The following is an 18,736-nucleotide window of genomic DNA, read 5'->3' on the forward strand; positions in this document are numbered from 1 at the left end:
TCTTTGTCTCTCTTTTTTTTGTGTTCATCCGTGGATTGTCACGTTGTTTTCATCAAGCTCCGGAGTCAGGACTGTTACAAAATATGAGCTTGTATGTACTGAATAATGCATCTTGTGTTCGCCGTGTTCCAGATGAAACAATGTAAGGCAGTCAGCAGACGCGGGGCGACGGCGACAAACAAACGTCACATGATAGAAATGCAAATATTCACACGTGGCGTTCTGCTGAATGTGAAAAACATCCATCTTGACAGATAGATGTGCTCGGATGAAGTGAAGAATAGTGCGCTTCCTACCTCCAGGATTACCGTACAGATGAGTTTGACACACTGGATTACTGAGTCCTGATTCCCAGATATCGTCACCCCTCGCTCGGTGGAGTTGGGCAGCAAATCCCCCGCCACCTGTATCTGCGCGCCGGTGCTCTGGAAGTGATAGGGGGGGTTTAAAATAAAGATTAGGCGGCTCTGCTGATAAGACGAGTCCTAATTACGTTGCCATGACCTGTTTTTTCAAGTTCCCATGCTGTCAAAGCCCACCACCCCTTCTCGACAAAATTGAAAATCCGGTTCTTACTCGTTCGAACCTTTTGAGTCTAAATCCTCAAACTCGCGATACCTTAATCATTTTGGGCATCAAGGTCAGGTGCTCGGTTTTAAACCGTTTCAACGAATACATTCTTTTCAAGAATGAGTTGAAAGATAGTTTTAAATGTCTCTCCCCATACCTCTCTGATCTCCTTTATCTTGGCTCCTCCTTTCCCGATGAGCGATCCACACTGGCTGGCCGGGATCACCAGCCGCAGAGTGACCGGCGGCTTGGAGCTGATGGTTCCATTAGCCACCAGTGCAGCCAGGTCCTGGGAGGAGAGGGAGAAAAAAAGCGAGAAAGACTAAGTGCCATAGAGTAGCAAACGGGGCGCTAGAGAAACCCAGGGGAGGGGATGAAACGGTGGGGTCACGGTGGAAGTGGAGGTGGGGGGGTGTTGAGTCTGTTCAGGGTATTAACGTGATCTATTAGAACCAGAGGACCTTCACTTTGAATTCAGAGTGTGATTCTGTGGACTTCAAAGGTGAACTCCTTCATCCATGGAAGTTGTTTATGCTTAAAAAAGAAAAGGCGGCTAATAATGCGATAATTGCTAATATACATTAGGCATAGAATTTGGAGGACATGTCAAATATTATCGCTAATATACTACTTGTGTCTAGAAACAGCATATTAGCCAGTTATTATTTATTATATAGCATCTTCCTCCTCTTCCTGTACAGCTGTTCTGGGAAATAATCCATTCCTGTGCAATAATTCTGTAGCATAATGCACTTTAACTATAAGCTTCATACCACTTTAATTAGCATATTGTTCAGGGATGTATGTAGTTAATGGTATTCTTACTTTCACTCTTCTCCCATGTCTGTTTTCTTTAGTGTTCTGTCTCCGTTTTTGTCCCTGGTAAATTTCCCCGCTGATGGATCGATAAAGTCTAATCTAATCTGATTTAATCTTTTCTTAGCCTCTTTTTTACCCTCCAATGGTCATAGCACAGTAATTACTGACTATTAAATCTAACGGGAAGTAATACTTTTAATAATGATTAACATGCCTTTTTTAATAAGCCATCATAGTAACAGTATTTCACTTTCAATTCTACTTCCCTGAATATTTTTTTCATCTTTAATTATTACCTGTTTTTAAATTAACAAAGGAACTAGATGTGTTTGTAGTTTGTTTAATGGTTTAGGTGTGTCTTAAATAGATATTGGACCTCTATTGTATTATCAGTATGTGTCTGTTTGTACAAAACTCCCTTTTCATTGAAATATAAAAAAATTGTCACTGAAAACACTTTTCTAGAGATTAAATCTTGTTTACCATAACAAAACCCACGTATCAAGGTTTGTCACCGCCTGTCATTAATACCGAAAGTCTCCACCTCTGAGAGACTCGTTGTATAAACAAAGCGGGGCGTTCTTATAGCTGACTAGGGGAGGACTCTGCCCTTGTAACGTCTTGTTCACTAAGATTTCAACTTTTTAAAGTAATAAATTCAAAACATGGTCATGATGAGAGACTGACTGCATCTTAGAGAGGAAGACTTCAACATTTAAAACATGTGAGTGAGTCAGGAGAGTTGGTTTTCACATTAGTTGCCCTTTAAGAATTGCTTACTTTTCTAGTTTCTCTGTTTTTTTCCCCATATAAATAATCTAACACTGGCCCAAGACTTTAAGAAATTAAGAAAAACATTTAATTTAAGAAGTAAAGCACTTCTCCTCCGCGGGATCGATAGAGTATCTACTGTATCTGTCTAAGAATTAGTCATTATTGGAAGCGGCGCAAGCCTAAGCGAGGTTTTATCCAAGGTCAAAAGAAGTACTTAGAAGCATCATTTATAAATGCCCCAAACCCATACATAGAAATTAAATTAGACTTTATTTTAAGGTTGGTTACAGTGGTAGCTCTACACAGAAGGAAAATAATAGATTGAATCTTGCTCAAGCTCCCAGTGTCTACGGTCTGCACTTAGCCCTAGTGTTTTCCTTCTATGTAGCATGTTAGCTCAAAATACAGACTTTAAAGAAATATTTCTAAACAACTTTTCTTGTCTGGGCTTTAACAAACTAGGGTTTAACATATGAGCAGTATGGAGGTATTTGGATGTTATTTTTGTCGTGTCACTTTGGACTAAAAAAAAAAGTGGGTAAAGTTAGCTACTGTTTTCTGGTATTTGAACCCTTTAAAAAAAGGTATCTTCCAATTTTTTTTCCCAAAGAACGTGTTCATTCTGTCCGTGACATATACAAGCTCACGGCTATCTTGACCTCAATCTTTTGCACGACAGAAACGGCAACATCATTCTTGAGAGAGACGCAAACACAGGGATCTAAATCCGGTTCGTGCCACGGATGTAAGAATAGTTGGGAAAACATCATATCGAGCGATTCATTATCCATCGCAGACGAGGATTGGATCCAGAAGTTCCTCGGGCAAGTTTGCGTCGTCGTCCCGGGCCTCGGCAAGAAAACAACCTGCGTTGCTGCCGGGCGGAGCCGGAGCCGTTAATTAATGAAAAGTGCGATCCTTTGAAATGTAAATCCGGCACACCGTCTCCCTCGCCTCATCACGGTTCAACACACTACAACTGCGTGACAGAATGCAGAGCATGCCGCTTGTTTTTGAAGTGTGCTTGATGGGGGCAGCTCGCCATATAATTAGCCACATTTGACTTAAGGAGGGTGGGGATATGGATTCCTGACAGTTGAGGCCTGGAGAAACTGCATAATGTCTTGTATAACTGAAGTTAGGTTGGGTGGGGGGGGGGGGGGGGAGAAAGCATATTGTGACGCTGCCGTCTCTGGCTTGTGTCTATATTTAGACTCGGATCAAGCTCTTCGACGTCTTGTCTCATTAGAAGAGAAGCAGGCGGCCTGTCGTCATGAAGTCTCAGAGCATCACGTTCGGATTTCATCAACCGATATCAGCCACTCCTTATCATCCTCGGGTTCTGACTTCTCTCACCTAAGAGGGTTTGTCATGTTGCCTCGCCGAAAGATGAGGCGGAATTAGAACCTCGGATGTAATCGTAACCGGAATGAGTGTTTAATAATCAAAGCATTTCATTTTATTTTTTTTTCATTTCTGTCTTGCCTCGATTAAACGGACGCGCGATCCCGTGGCCTCGTCTTTACAATGAAAAAAAACTCAAGTGTTCGAATCCTTACAAGTTACTTGTGATGGGCGGCAGCAGACTTCTATAATAAACCATTAAAGGTGTACAAAGGGTGCAACGGGTCATTCAGGTAGTTGCCATGGAAACTATTTTGTCGTATTATCCTTAAAGCCGACAACTGATTTGTCAAGTGTTGTGTGAGTTGTCGTGTTGAATACTATTTTTTCCTGTTATAAAAGTGAGTGATAAATCAATAAATTATGATGTGTATTTAATTGATCTAGATAATCAAGTGTATTTATATAAGTCATTTATTGTTTTTAACGCACTACCTTCTGCTGTATGTAAAACGAGCGCAATCTCTAGCTTCACCAGCAGGGGTGATTATTGCTGTGTTCTTATGTTAGAATCTTTAGACAATTAATTGAAAACATCAATTTTATATCAAGTGTTTCAAAAGGATGTGACTTAACGTTGTTTTACTAAAAGACAACTTACATACTCAGAAACAGACAAGTTACAGATGAAAAATAATATTAATGACATTTTAAATACAGTATATAAAGACTAAGGCGAAGAGTAGGGCTGTGTATAAGAATATATTTGGATGTATTTGTAGTGCTTGACTCTAGCGTTGACGAATTTAAAACGCCAGGATATTTCCAAACATTATCTTGAAAAGCTACTTGAGTCAACTGTATCCTCTCGTCCCCAGTCATCTCTGTTTTTAAAGGGGGCCGAAAGATTAATTGCAATCCAAAAAAAAGAACATGGCGTAAATATTTTCCTGTTCATTTTAAACAAATAAAAAGTTGAATTATTGTATTTGACACAAATAGTTTTGAACAATAAACCATAAAACTAACTGTGGTAACACATGAATATGATTTGCAAGCCAAAAAGTCGAAGTTCTGTCGAGTATTATGTAAAAGAATACCTCGAAATATCTCCATGTGCAATATTTTTTAATAAAACACCCTTAATTATATTTAATTAGAGTTTAATTCATCCCAATTATTCGCATCATTTCACCTGCTGCTGAGTTTTGTTTCTAATGAATTTTTATTTAGTGCAAAAAGTAGCGGTGCATAAAAAGCTTATTGTCACACTGCACTCAGCAGGTTTTTGCTCTGCCAGTACTCGGGAGTGCAACAACAGCTACATCTGCTTCCGAAAATGTTTCATCTGCAGTGTAATCTTATCTGAGAGCCCATCACAGCAGATACATTTTCCCCTCCATCACTCCAGTTTAGACTCTAATCAATAGCGGTAAAAGCACATTAGTGCTATTGTTGTTGGGTCTCAGGAAATGACGTTTCAGTTGTAACGAAGTCATATTGATCCCTGCAGCTTCGCCTCGTCTTCCACAAAAACATTAGTCAGACATGGATTTTTTTTTTACATATCCCTGAAATCTTAAAAGAAAACATATCTTGTTTATTTCTGACGTCATTATTCGAAAGATTGGTGAACTTGAGTTACCTCTTCCAGTTTGTATGTGATCATGGTGAAGGCTCTGAAGACGCTGTCTGTGGAGCCGGTGATGGTGATAATCCTCTCCGGACAGGAACCCTCTGAGATGTTGACCCGAGCACTGCTCTGTGAAAACACACACGCCGAGGTCAGCAGCTGCTTAGCTTGACATAACTACACAATGGAAACAACAGAGTCTTAAACATCCAATTCAAACTACAGTAAGACGAGACTCACTTTACCTACTTAAGAAACATCATTATTTCCCATAGTACCATAGCATGGAGTACTTCTTTTGTGTGTTATTCTTTACTGATTTCCTCTCACAGTGCAAAACACAAACCGGGTGAGCTGCAGAGCTGCAGAACCTGACACTTCAATCTATATTGACATCTGCTACGTGCATTGGATTTGTGACATGATCCTCAGATGTGAAACGGAAGCCTACATTTCTCTTATTTCAGAGCCCATTGTGACTTGACACTTAATTGGAAACAATTGGATTTGTTCCATAGAACGCCCTGTGTGTCACTAGATTGGCCTTAACTAACCATATTAGCGTTTTAACAACTTTTTTTTAAGCGTTGACTCAAGCATTAAAACATTCTACCTATAAAATAAAAACTATAAAATAAAATATATTCTATTTATTGTGAAGCTGTCATTTCTCACATAGCAGATCAAATAATAATAATTACCACCTTTTATTGGACAAAATTCAATTTGAGACATCATTTATTTACTGTTCTTGCCATTAAAAAATGTTCCCAAGTGGATATTATTAGAATTACAGTTCATTATTAATCCGCCATATTCAGAAATTAGATTCTAATCTTAAAATATATTAATAGACTCAAAACTAATAAATCAAATCAAATTCGGCTTTTCTGCTTGAGACTTTGGCTCTGGCATGATTTTGAGTGATGTCAACTGACAAGACAGTTTGAATGCTTAACTTACAAAAGGTTTTTCAACAATATTTAGTAGGTTTTTCAATAATTTATCCATTTATATTTTTTACTATAACCTTACACCAACCCTCCTTTTTTTATTTAATTATTAAGTATTCATTTAATCTATTTAAACATTTTTCATCCTTTTAGAACATGTATTTTTTATTCCAATTCCTTTGTGTAAATCTCACCCTATACCGTAACCCTTACCCTAAACTAAGGTTTACAATTTTATTGATTTAGTTTTGTTTATTTATTTATTTTTTACATACATTTAGATTGAAAAGATTTCGTTTTAACAAACATGGATCAGATAAAGGTTATCGTTTTAATAATGAGATGAATATAAAAATTATTTTTGATGTACATGTTTAGTGTTAATTCCACGTGGGACTTTCTGATCATGGGGGAATTTTCCATCCCAATTCATTCCTATTTTCTTCCAAGAAAAGTAATTGAATATTGTAGATTTGTATCGTTAAAATTACAATTTAATTTCTGATCAAATTAGGCTGAAATTGTCGTTTGTAGTTCGTACTGAAAACATGTTGTTCGGCCATGAGTGCACTAGTATTCCTCAACGTTGTGAAAAATACGGTCATTTCCTGAGCTCATTTTTAGGAAATGCAGTCTGGATTTTAATATGGTTTCGTGCTTATGAATAAACACACAGCGTCAGGATCTAAAGCCTGCAGGTTCACACATGAATAAAAAGCATTTTTTAATTCCGGACTGCACATCAGTCATTGACTAACATTTGTACCGTTTATGTTGAGGGCTTGAATAGATATGAACTGTACTGTAAAACAACATTACAAAGGGGGAATCACAAATCTAGTTTGGGATTTATAAACCATTTGTAGCTCCTATCTTTCAATCCGTTACATCACTTTTGTCCCTGCAGCTTTAAATCTGCCCCTTTTTCCCCGCACCTGTCGGCATTTATCAAGCTGCATTTAGTCAATCCCGACACAGATGTCGCTCAACAAACAAACCGTCGCCACCGACAGAGTGTAATGAATGTTTTGTTTCCCTCGTCAATAAAGTTCGCCGGATAGAAACGTCAGCCCCGGCATGATCTAAATGAAGCACGAGTGAGGGGTTGTGATGCACACATCAGCTCTGTCGGACGCTCTGACAATCTAATACAGGCCGTCCTTGGCCTTAGGCAATAAATCTTGTGCCCTTCTATTTTGTGTCCTTGTATTTCCCTGCGTTTCAGTCACATGTGCGGAGAGGGAGCACGAACAGTGGCGCAGCCCGTGGCCCGGTTCCTCCCATCACCCCACTGAGTCATGTTTCCACTGTGGATGAACAGACCGAACAGGCAGAAGATTCTTTATCCTCCAGCTGCTTTTCTGCCGCGACCTCGCCTCTTGTTTAGCTGCCCGACACGAAGCCTTTACAACAACTGAGGCAGTACTGCATAAAACACCCCAATTACTCTAAACCTTCACATCGCTTGTCACTTTGTTCAAAGGCAGAGATACAATTAGACAAAAAAAAAAAGGAACACATGTGGGAAGAGGTGAGCGTTTGACAGAGGCTGTGAAAGAATGAATTTCAATTCAAAGAGTTTTGGATACGCTTTGAAAGTCTTACAGACAGAGAGCTCAACTTAAAAATGTTCTTTTACTACGATGGAAACTTCAACACCTTTTTTTTTGCAGAGAAGTGTTTAACTGATTGTTTAAAAAGTTGGATTGTGTTGTCGCACCAGAAGGTTTTTATGTAAATTGTACTAAATATGTCAATGTATTTGTCTTGATTTTGATTTAACTATATAAAATTGTTTCCTATTTATAAAATCTCTTATCCATCAGTCGGGTCCCTCTACTAAACCGGTACCTATAATAAAACAATATACTTATTGCATCTAACTTCTGCAAGGCAAGAAGCCTTGACCACCATTATATTTCTATTGTTTTGATTATTACTGTCTGAAATGTGTTTTATTTTGACACAAATATTTCCTTCAGTTTAACATCAAGACACCTGTTTTCGTCAGTTTAACTAAAAACATAAACCTGTAAAGTAAAGAGAATTTGTAAAATAAAAACCTCTGTAATGCTATATTATTTAATTTTTTAAACCTGGTATAATATGAATATAATTCAGCCAATCCGAGGTGTTTAGTTTAGGGACCATTTTTTTCTGAAAATTAACCTTAACCTTTTACCTTAAAATATTTGCAACTAACACTATCAACTAGCTAAGCTAGCATGTTCATCCTTAGCTTGAAATACCATTCCCTTTACTTGTACATATTAAACATATTAGTTTTAAGGATAAATAGCAAATAAATCATTATAAATCGTTTTGGAATTTGCCTGCTTGAGACCTTGGCTCCTAAAATGTTACTAGATTGTTACAGCCTGTTTATAACAGGCATAAATCCTGATTATTATTATTATTATTATTTGTTTTTTTTTAAAGAAAATATACTTTTCATTTGTGAAATGTGTTTTATTGTATATTATTAAACAACATATTTTATTTTGTGATTTATTCATGGTTTGTTAAGCAGTAAATACATCTTTTTTTATTGGTTAAAATAACTTAAAAAGTGTAGATTTATATCTTCAATGACACTGAAACATGTTATTCATAACAGTTTTAGGTACAGTTTAACAACTCAAACTTTCAAGAGCTCTTGAAACGGACCAGGTACAAAAGGGTGTCGTAGAATGATCGAACTACTTGAAAACAACACAACATAAGCATTAACAAACGCATTGTTTTCTCAAATAAAAGCAAAAGATACATACCTCCTCACGTATTCGCTTCACAGTCTCTCCTTTCTGCAGCAGAGGAGGTAGAAAACAAAGCGTTAGAAGCATCTAAACCAGACCCGGGGGCCACATGCGGCCCTTTGACTGTATTTATGTGGCCCTCGTAATGTCAAAGTATGATAATTTATAAATGGTTCATTAAAAAGTGTATTTTGTATTTATTATTCATTTACATTCTCACTTATTTACTTTCCACCTCTTTTTTGTGTGTATTTCATTTAATATACTGTATATCATCCTCAAACTATTTTTTTAAAGTGAGTTGAAGAAATGTTTTGAAAAAAACCCATATATACAAGAATACAATTGCACCTTACTTAGCTTAATAAATGTCACGGCCTAATGACGCATGTCTTTTTTCTTTTTAGGGATTTTTTCGTTTTTCTCTTTTTGCTTGACGGCCCCTAACAACATTCACAGAATTTAATGTGGCCCTTGAAGAATTTTAATTGCCCACCCCTGATCTAAACTCTTATATCTCGGCTGGTGGACGTGACTTCTTTAGCTCCAGCTAAGTTAGCTCGCACCTACGTTCACTTTAATGAATGAGTCGTTAAATATACGCACAGCTCCAAGGGCCCAACATCTGCTCCGACTCTTAACTACAAGTTTGGTCGAGCACTTCCTGCCAAGTTTCTTTCTTTTTTTTTTTAGGGGGTCGTTCTATTAAAAGTTGCGACACACACTGCAGCAATCTCTCCTCGGATTAATCCTTTTCTTTCCTTCATTATTTCCGACAAGTGCATCCGCGCCGCCGCGGCTCTATTCACGGTGACCGCCGACACACACACTTCAGAACGAGAGTATCAAAACACAATCATGTCCGCGATGTTGTGTCGCGTTATTGGAAAAGACATTATGTGGGACCCGACTGTGGCTCTTGTCTTGAGATGAGGAGAAAAAGATGAGGGCGAGAGAGATGGATGAGAGGCTTGTAAGTTACTGCAGCTCTCATCTTTGACAGATGGACAATATTAGCCTTTACATCAAACCTTTTGCTAACAAAGCAAAAAACCCTCATAGATACGTTCGTTTAATAGGGTTTTTTTAAGATTTTTCCAAAAAACGTTTCTATTAAATTTGTGTCTATGTTTCAGTTTATTCCACCTTTGTAATAAATTAAAATGTAATTTAAATAGATGTAAATAAAATGGCGACACAATTGTATATTGTACTATTTTAAAAAGTACTCTAAAAAAGGTATAATCCTCATAATAACTGCTTTAAACTAGGTTTGATGATTTTGCTGTTGTTTATGTCGGAGCTAAGGTTTTATTTGACGTTATTATTACATTTTTGCCTTGATTTAAGAACAAAAAAGTGTATCAAACCTTTTGCTAACAAAGCAAAAAATTCACATCAAATAATAACAACTACTTAAAAGGGCGTCACGTTTAATAGTGTTTTTTAAGAAGAATTAAAAAAATAAAAAAAATTCCATTACATGAACAATTTTTGTCTTTTTTCAGTTTATTCCACCTTTATAATAAATTAAAATGTAATTTTAGATGTAAATAAAATGGCAAAAAAATGGTATATTGTACACTAAAAAGTACTATAAAAAGGTATAATCCTCATAATAACTGCTTTAAACTACGTTTGATGATTGTGCTGTTGTTTTTGTCAGGTTTTATTTTACGTATAATATTTATTATTTAATTTTGACCTTGATTTAAAAACAAAAAACTGGCTCAAACCTTTTGCTAACAATTACATTCACAGAAAATAATTTTGTCAATTACATAAACGTGCGTTTTGAAACCAGTGATTCAATATTATAATTAAATTTTTTAAGAAATTTTGAAATTAAATTTAAACAAATTGGGTTGTGATGTTATGCTTTTTTCAACAAGGTTTACTTTTATTTATAAAATGTCTATTATAAATTGAAATATTACAATTTAGAATGGGAACAACATTTAATGTTAAAAGTTACATTTTAAAGATAAAAAGAAGATAAGAAAGTGATTTCAACAACAAAAATGGGTTTAAAAATATGCTAATAATCACAGATTTTTGGCTGGTTTGACAGTTTACAAACGGCAATTTGGATTTTCTAAAACTCATGACGCTTATATTTTCCCAGCTCGAATATACAGTGAGCTCATCGTTACTGAGGCAACACAGGCGGGTTTTTTTTTTCGCAACAGATACTTGGAGAACCCACAAGGGACGGACCGTAATGTGTCTTTCGGAGCTGGGTTTCAATAGGAGCCCGACAGTCAATACACTAATGTTTTCCAGTGATGGATTGCTTTGTTGCATTAAGGCTGGTGGTGAGGCTTTTAAAAGGTTTGGTTTAACGCAATTACATTTAGGAGCCGACCAACAATTTCGAAAGCTTTCATTTGTCTCACAGCAGCACGGTCGGGTGATTCTGCCTCTAACATTTGATGGAACATATGGTTGTTCAACTGCTGTAGTGCGATATGGGTCATGTGTCTCGCTCTTACCTTCCCTATGATGCTGCCGACCTCCTAAACACAGAAGGAAAAAGACGTGAGTTTTCTCTCTAGTAAAGAAGGACGGATCTGCGAATTACACGAGCGCTACCTTTCCGTGCATGAGCAGTCGTAATGTGAGGGTCACTCCCAAGCCCCCGTCTCCGAAATCCTGCTCACAGTTCATGTTTTTTTGGGAGTGGCACTGAGGGAGACGCATGAACAAGGCTCGATCGCGGGTCAGGCAGTCAGAGGAAGACCAGCGTTTGGTCTCTGGCTCTCCGAGGGGTCCTTTAGCACGCTCCTGCAAAGACACAGAAGTTAAAGAGTTAGAAAAACAAGTTGTTAATCATCGGGACTCATTTTATTGTTTAAGTGAAACAGGAAGCTTGTAATGAGAGAGTGTCCGTACGATATCAAACGCCCTCGCGTTAATAAACTAGACGGCTTTTAAAAAGCGTACTCGACTCAAATATCTCCGTCATTCGCTCGATTCGATTCTCGATATGACACAAAGTCGTAATGAAGGCTGGTTGTTTTTTTGATGTCAGCGAGTCACGTCTCTGGAGAGTCAAGAGGTCCCGACTCTACGTTTTCCTACATTGTCTTTTTTTTTTTGTGCCACGAGGGTAAAGGGAAGCGTCGGCACTTATTCTTGCGACAGCCGCGACCGTGAGCACGTCATCGATGTGACACGAGCCGCGGTGATTAACGGCTGACTCACCTGACGACTCGTTCTTCGGCGTGACGGTTATTATTAGCTCACGTGTTTCCCCCGGGTTTATCACTTCGAATTAGTCGCCGATGACAGCTGGATAAGTTCATAATCACAAACCGAGAAATCAAGTGTTGAGCAGTTTTTCTTTTTGACTACAAGGGGAGGAGTATTTACTCTACTGTTGTGGTATTTATTTTTTGTCAACTAATGTGTTGATTTAAGTGTCTCTTAAATAGATGTTGGACTCTATTGTACTCATCAGTATGTGTCTGTTTGTACAAAACTCTCTTTTTATTGAAATATTAACATTAGAAAACTATCTTAAGCCCCGCCCACTGAAATCGATTCCCTTTTCTATCGAGATGAAATCTTGTTTACAATAACCACACCCACTCTGCTGTGATTGGTCAAGCATCAAGGTTTGTCACCGCGCGTCATCAATACTGGAAGTCTCCACCTCCAAAGGACTCGTTGTATAAACAAAGCGGGGTGTGATTACAGCTATATGGAGGAGTGAAGCCATTATTACGTCATTATAGACTCCCACTTGTAACCTTTTGTTCGCCGAGATTTGAGACGGTGGATAACTTTATTTAGTAATAACTTCAAAACATGGTCATGATGAGGGACTAACTGTATCTTATAGAGGAAGACTTTAACTCTCCTGTCTTACTCTCAGGTTTCAAATGAACAACATTAATGTTTTTATCATTTTTGGACAAACTAGTGAGGAATGAATGAATGAAGTAAAACCATGAATGGATGAGGGAAATAATTTGAAGTGAGTTTTTCCCAATGATGATTTCCCAAACTCAATAACATCTTTACAACCACTTCTAAATAAACTAATCAAGTCCGCTTGTTCTACCGATGTTGGTTCTGACCCGAAAACCCCGGTGCCACCGAACACCAGCCGCTGCGATTCCAGCTGACTCTGCAGGAGACATCTGCCTCATAAATCTGCATGGCGTCCGCAGATTGGTGAGCTGTGTGTGTGGAAATCATGGATAATGAATGGCTGTTATTTCAGATGAGATCCAACTCCGTGGAGACTTGTTGTCGGCTGGTTTATCGCTGCTGTTGCGTGCACAAGGCCACCACTGCTTTTTTTCTGCTTTTATTTATGCAGTAGCTGAAGGCAGAGGCACGTTCTGATGCTCCTTCGCTCCCTCACACACACACTCTCTCCCTGGTAGATATGAGGCTTGACTGACTCTGTGTATTTTGTAGTCACTTAACGTGGCACTGACTGACATGCTAGACATTCTGGACAAGTCAAGGTTGCATTTATTAGGGTTCGATTCTCCGGCTTCAGGTTTGGAGCTTCCTGTTTTGGTTTTACCTCAATGCTCGACTGGTTTTTCTAGATGGAAAATTGACCTAGTTTTTCATTTTAATTCAAATTTCAAAAATGTCATTTACATTTGTTACCAAATATTTGGCGAGTTCTAATTTTATTTATAATATAAAAAAATTGAGATACACACTGAATTTAACACTTTCTTTTGTTTATTTTTATTAAAGATTTCTTGTATTTGATATTAAAATCATTAGATTATTTTTGTATTTCTACATTCATAAACTTAATTTAATATTGTTTAATTTCTATATTGTATTAAAATAATATTCATTATTTCTCTATATTTAAATTTAAGCTTAATATATTTAACCTTTGTACTTTCAAGTTGAGTTTTTAGTTAGTTTTTTTCTACATTATTACAGTATCCAAGGTGCATTTTTTAAAGTAATTCAACAATTAAATGTTTTTATTTTAAAATAAAAAATACATTCTTTTTTAAGTATATGTTGAGGAATTGGATAACATGCACTTTCGCTAGTTATCAATTATTTAACTTTTATCTAACCTATTTAATTTTTCTTAATTATCTTGGGGATGCTGTGTTTGTTGTCTTGGCCTTTTAATGTTTCTAAATCTTATATAAATATTTATTTTTAACTGTGTATTAGTAAGTTAGTAAGTAATATTTATTTATATAGCGCTTTTCGAGACCAGGGTCACAAAGCGCTTAAACAATCAAAACAATACTCAAAAAAGTACATACTTTAAAGATCAAGATAATACTGAGAACAACACAGAAGTTCGAGATATTCAAGGAAAAGCCTGAACAAATAGAAACGTCTTAAGATGTTTCTTAAAGGATTGTTTTGTTGTTGAAGCGCACCTGGTCTGTGAAACGCACTTTACAAATAATAATTACTTGCTTACTAACCTTTCTGTAATGTATAAACCTGTGGAATTTATTCGCGAATTTGCTCAATATTCTGAGGCTAAACTGTCACTTTTTCAGTCCGATTTTTTTTAACTTAAATCCATTAAAAATATTGGAATCCAAGAGGTTGCGAACGGTATTTTGTAAGTGAAAGATTTAAGAGATGCTCTATTGACGGCCTTGTGAGTCTGCAAATTATGATGAATTCAATATTTTTTCTTGTGTGGTTTTCAAGGCTTTTGGGGAAACCTCTGACAGCCGTGAACTATTGACTATCTGCAGTGCATCTGTTGCCTGGCAACCAAAACCTTTATTTTTTTTTCCTAGTGGGAAGACAAACTGAGGTGTTAAGGGCTTTGAGTGTTAAGTGAAACTATTTTGACGATCCATTCATCAAGAGATGATGAAGAGTGGAACACTGCGTCCATATTATATTTCGCAGGATGAATCATAAATGGGAGGGACAACCATGAGTCTTGGCAAACAAATTTACCTTGTGATACAATCTTCATCATCTTCTCCCACTTTACAGGACAAGTTGCCAAAATGAATTCATAAAACTCTACTTTCACCACTTCATAATGAACCGTCTATATACTTTTGTTACTTTTTTCTCCAAATATCCCCTAAAAACTGTTGTTTATGTTCTCTTAACCTTAACTGCAGACCTGGGGGTCTCACAAGACCACATTTCAAACGTTAATGTTGTCATTTTGTCCCTTTTTTTCAAATTAATATCACTATTTTGAAGCTTATTCCCATTTAAATTTGAGTTAACTCGATTAAATTATATTTATAACTTCATTTTTTCTGATCATATTAACCCATTTCTTTTTTATGTAGAATATTTATTTTATAATAATATCCCTTACAAAATATGAATTTATTTATTCATTCAGAAATTCTCATGGTAAAAAATATAGATTAACTTTCTTGTCTAGTTTCTGAGAAAAACAGTTGTTTATCAAGTCATAGTTTGAGCTCAATATAGAATAAAATATCTCCAATTATGAAATCCCTTTTTTCTGGTTCATGTCCCTATTTTTTGTCGGAACTACAATGAGACGTTAATAGATATTTATTGCGTTAATATGGTCCGACGTCTCTGTTCTGCAAACTGTAACTTGATTATGTTAGTTCGCGGAGGGGCACAAAAAATATGAAGACTCTATTGCATTAACGGCTAATGTTGCCGAGGTCATTACGCTCGGTTTGTGGGTTGATATCGAGGCTTGTTCTCGGAGTCTCTGTGGGGGCGGTGGGCTTCTCCACTCATTTCCAGAATCACAAGCAGAAGTGTTTCGGAGAACAGAGTCTCTCTGTTCTAAATTAGCTCCGGTAACTTGGTACAGGGAATTAGCGCAACGCAGACAGTAGCGTCGGTCTGCCAAATACAATTAAACCAGAGAAGCCATTTTAGGATCCTGGTCGTCTGTATAACTGTCCGTGTAGCCTCGGCCTTAACCCGATTCACTCGCTTTAGTCATGAGTTACTGCCTGCGGAGCATGACTCCGTAAATATCTGAAAGAATCGAGCAACACAGGATTTCTTTGTGTGATAAATTCACCATAACCATCAGGTTTAAAATCTTCATTAACTCCCCTCCTTACAGTTTCTTTCATGCGTCTTCGAGCATCTTAATATATATATATATATAGCGAAGCAAAAGAGCCACATGACTATCACTTAGGACACAAGATGGATTTTACACCAACAAAGTGGACCATTATTCAACCAATCATAAAAGAAACAGTGTCAACTCACTATCACCATGCAGAAGTAAGCTAGTAACACTTTAGCTATATATTCATATTGTATTAGCAACATACTAGCTATAAAGTACTTGTTAGCATGTTGTTTAAGTTGACTATATTCCACGCTTTCATGGAAACCAAGAGTTCACTCTAGACCTCACCATCTTTACTATGTATGTACAGTAAATGAGGAAGTAAATACTTTGATTTTAGTCTGGCAAAAGGGCCATATTGATACATAGAGCCAAAGTCAGAAGCGAAAGTATAGAAAAACCAGCGCCCCAGTACAACGAAATTCTTGTCAGTACTTATTACTGTACTGGCACTTATCATCATGCTGCGCTCTGGTTTAATAACTGAGCATTAAACTTACATTTGTATCCTAAAATATGCAACTATTGTTTGAAAGAAATGTTCAACCACACCATCAGTTTGATTTAATACCTTTATTTTGTCACTGATTATTATTAAGTCTTATTTGTTGTGCAGTCATGTTTAAAGGTAGTTAAAGAGCTTCCAGAACCATATATAACCACATCAAACCATATATAATGTATATGTATTCCTACAACAGCTTCTCAGCATCTCATCCATAAACTTTAGCAAGACTGTGGGACTTCAAGACTGTCGCCCCAGGGCCACGTACGGCCCTTGGCCTCTATTTATTCGCCCCTCACGAGGCTACTTTTAAACTGACACTGTAGACATAATGTCAAATTTATATCATCGTATTGCACATCCAGCTTATTCCCATTAAAATGTTAGTTTCCTGTATTAAAATACATTAAATTATTAAGTTACTACTTCATTCGTAATCATCTTAATATATTATCCCTTAATAATATGTATTTATGAATTCATACAAACATTCCCAATGTGTAGAATATAAATGTATGGCATTGTCTTGTTTGTTTTTTAATTAGACTAAGAAAAAACAGTTGTTTCTTAATGTTTTTAATATGTTTTTAAGACATATTCTGAAGGAGATATAGACTAAAATATTGCTTACTTTCTCCCTGATGTTGTCCATATTTTTTTCTCAGAACTTTAATGAGACATAAAGTATATATTTTAACTGTGTATTGTTTTCGATTGTTCGAGCGCTTTGTGACCCTGGTCTAGAAAGGCGCTTTACAAATAAGCTTTACTTACTTACTTACTATTAATAGATATTAAACGTCGTAAAGGTCCTTCGGGCTCAAAGCTACCGTCTAGATATTATTGATAAGAACATGAGAAATGAAAAGAGAACTGGATGAGCCAGCCATGAAGATGGATTAAAGGTGTGTTTACAATTGAAGAAGCAACAACCGGCTATCATCAGATAAACAAGGCTTTGTTGCGAGGAAAGTAAACTAATCTCCTGTGAAGATCTCGCAGGTGTGTCGAACAATATGCCGAGGGGGGCCTGCTGTGAACTTCTGCTCCATTGTTTATCTCCTCTTTTCTCCTAAACACGAGCGATCGATGAAGACGTTTGCGAGAGAACATCAAAGGAATTTAGAATCCCAACATTCCTAACCGAAACTGTTTTTTTTTTTCTGGCCGCATCATCAGGAGCATCCACTCCAGAGACCGAGGAGATGAAAAGGAAGTTTTTCGCGGGCCGTTCGCCTCCCGACGCTGGACACCTGTTCGGAGACGTGTCCCTCATACAAGCCGCAAACAGATGGCAGCGGAAGAAAGGGAAGAAGGAATGAGGACGTGGCTGGTCTCCATAGCAAGAGGAGGAACACAGGCTTCCCCCAGTCGGCATACAGTACGAAAGGAGGAGGGTTCTGAGAGAGGTGGGTGAGTGAGAAGGCGACAATGTTGAGGGCACGTGCACTGAGAAGGCAGGAGGTGACATATCTTGTGTGCATGGAAACAAAGCCCCACGTACAGCTGCCCGGGATGAAAGCCCAGGAAGGGTCCGGTTAATATAGCGAGGCTTTGATCCTGACGAAGAGGCTCCTGAGCGGCGCTTTGTCGCAAACAAAACTTAACTTTGCCACGTTCGAGTGCGTTGAATGACACAATGAGAGCATCGTCCCCCGAGATGATGCGCGAGTTAAAAAAAAACAAAAACAAAAGGCGCTCTGTCGGGGCCTCTGTGTCGCTCACAGAGAGCTGCCATTAAAACTGGAGACAACAAAAAGGCTTTTTTTTTTAGCAGCGCAACAGAGAAATGAATTGTCACAGCAGCAAAGATGAAGAAAAATAAAACAATTAGTCCATTGTTAGCTGTTCGTGAGAAGTCAAATGGATAAAAAATTTGGAATTTACAATGGTGAACAACTATATATTACATGTTAAAAGTTTTTGAAAAAGCCTCTTTTTAGAAATATTATATTTCTCAATAATAAAGTAAGTAAGTAAGTAATATTTATTTATATAGCGCTTTTCCAGACCAGGGTCACAAAGCGCTTTAACAATCAAAACAATACTCAATAAAGTATATACTTTAAAGATCAAGATAATACTGAGAACAACACAGGAGTTCCAGGTTTCTGATTCTGCTAAGCAGAAATCAATTGAATTGTTCTGTTCATATTTAATTTAATGATTGATGAACTGTTTTTTATTTTATTTTTAATAATCATGACGTCTTCTCTAGCCTCTAGGCGACACACCCGCAGAGTCATGTGACCATCAAACTACATCACAGAAGTGGGTCAGAGACAGTTTTTATGTAGAGTACTGAGAGACTTCTTCAACTTACCA

The 18,736-nt window shown here is 37.2% G+C and overlaps 1 protein-coding gene across 1 annotated transcript in view; it reads right to left on the reverse strand.

Moving 5' to 3' along the window:
- Positions 1-18,736, reverse strand: part of pcbp4 (poly(rC) binding protein 4) — a 44,024-nt gene that overhangs the window by 12,839 nt on the left and 12,449 nt on the right. The window contains exons 2-7 of the mRNA XM_087780980.1: positions 11,442-11,633; positions 11,342-11,365; positions 8,865-8,897; positions 5,153-5,269; positions 728-859; positions 297-425 (exon numbers count right to left, since the gene is read on the reverse strand). Of these exons, the coding sequence (XP_087637106.1) occupies positions 297-425; positions 728-859; positions 5,153-5,269; positions 8,865-8,897; positions 11,342-11,365; positions 11,442-11,549 (543 nt within the window). The 5' untranslated portion in view covers positions 11,550-11,633. The remainder of the gene's footprint in view (positions 1-296; positions 426-727; positions 860-5,152; positions 5,270-8,864; positions 8,898-11,341; positions 11,366-11,441; positions 11,634-18,736) is intronic.

This window comes from Callionymus lyra, chromosome 19 (genome assembly GCF_982586985.1).
Source record: "Callionymus lyra chromosome 19, fCalLyr1.hap1.1, whole genome shotgun sequence".
Classification (NCBI taxonomy): domain Eukaryota; kingdom Metazoa; phylum Chordata; class Actinopteri; order Syngnathiformes; family Callionymidae; genus Callionymus; species Callionymus lyra.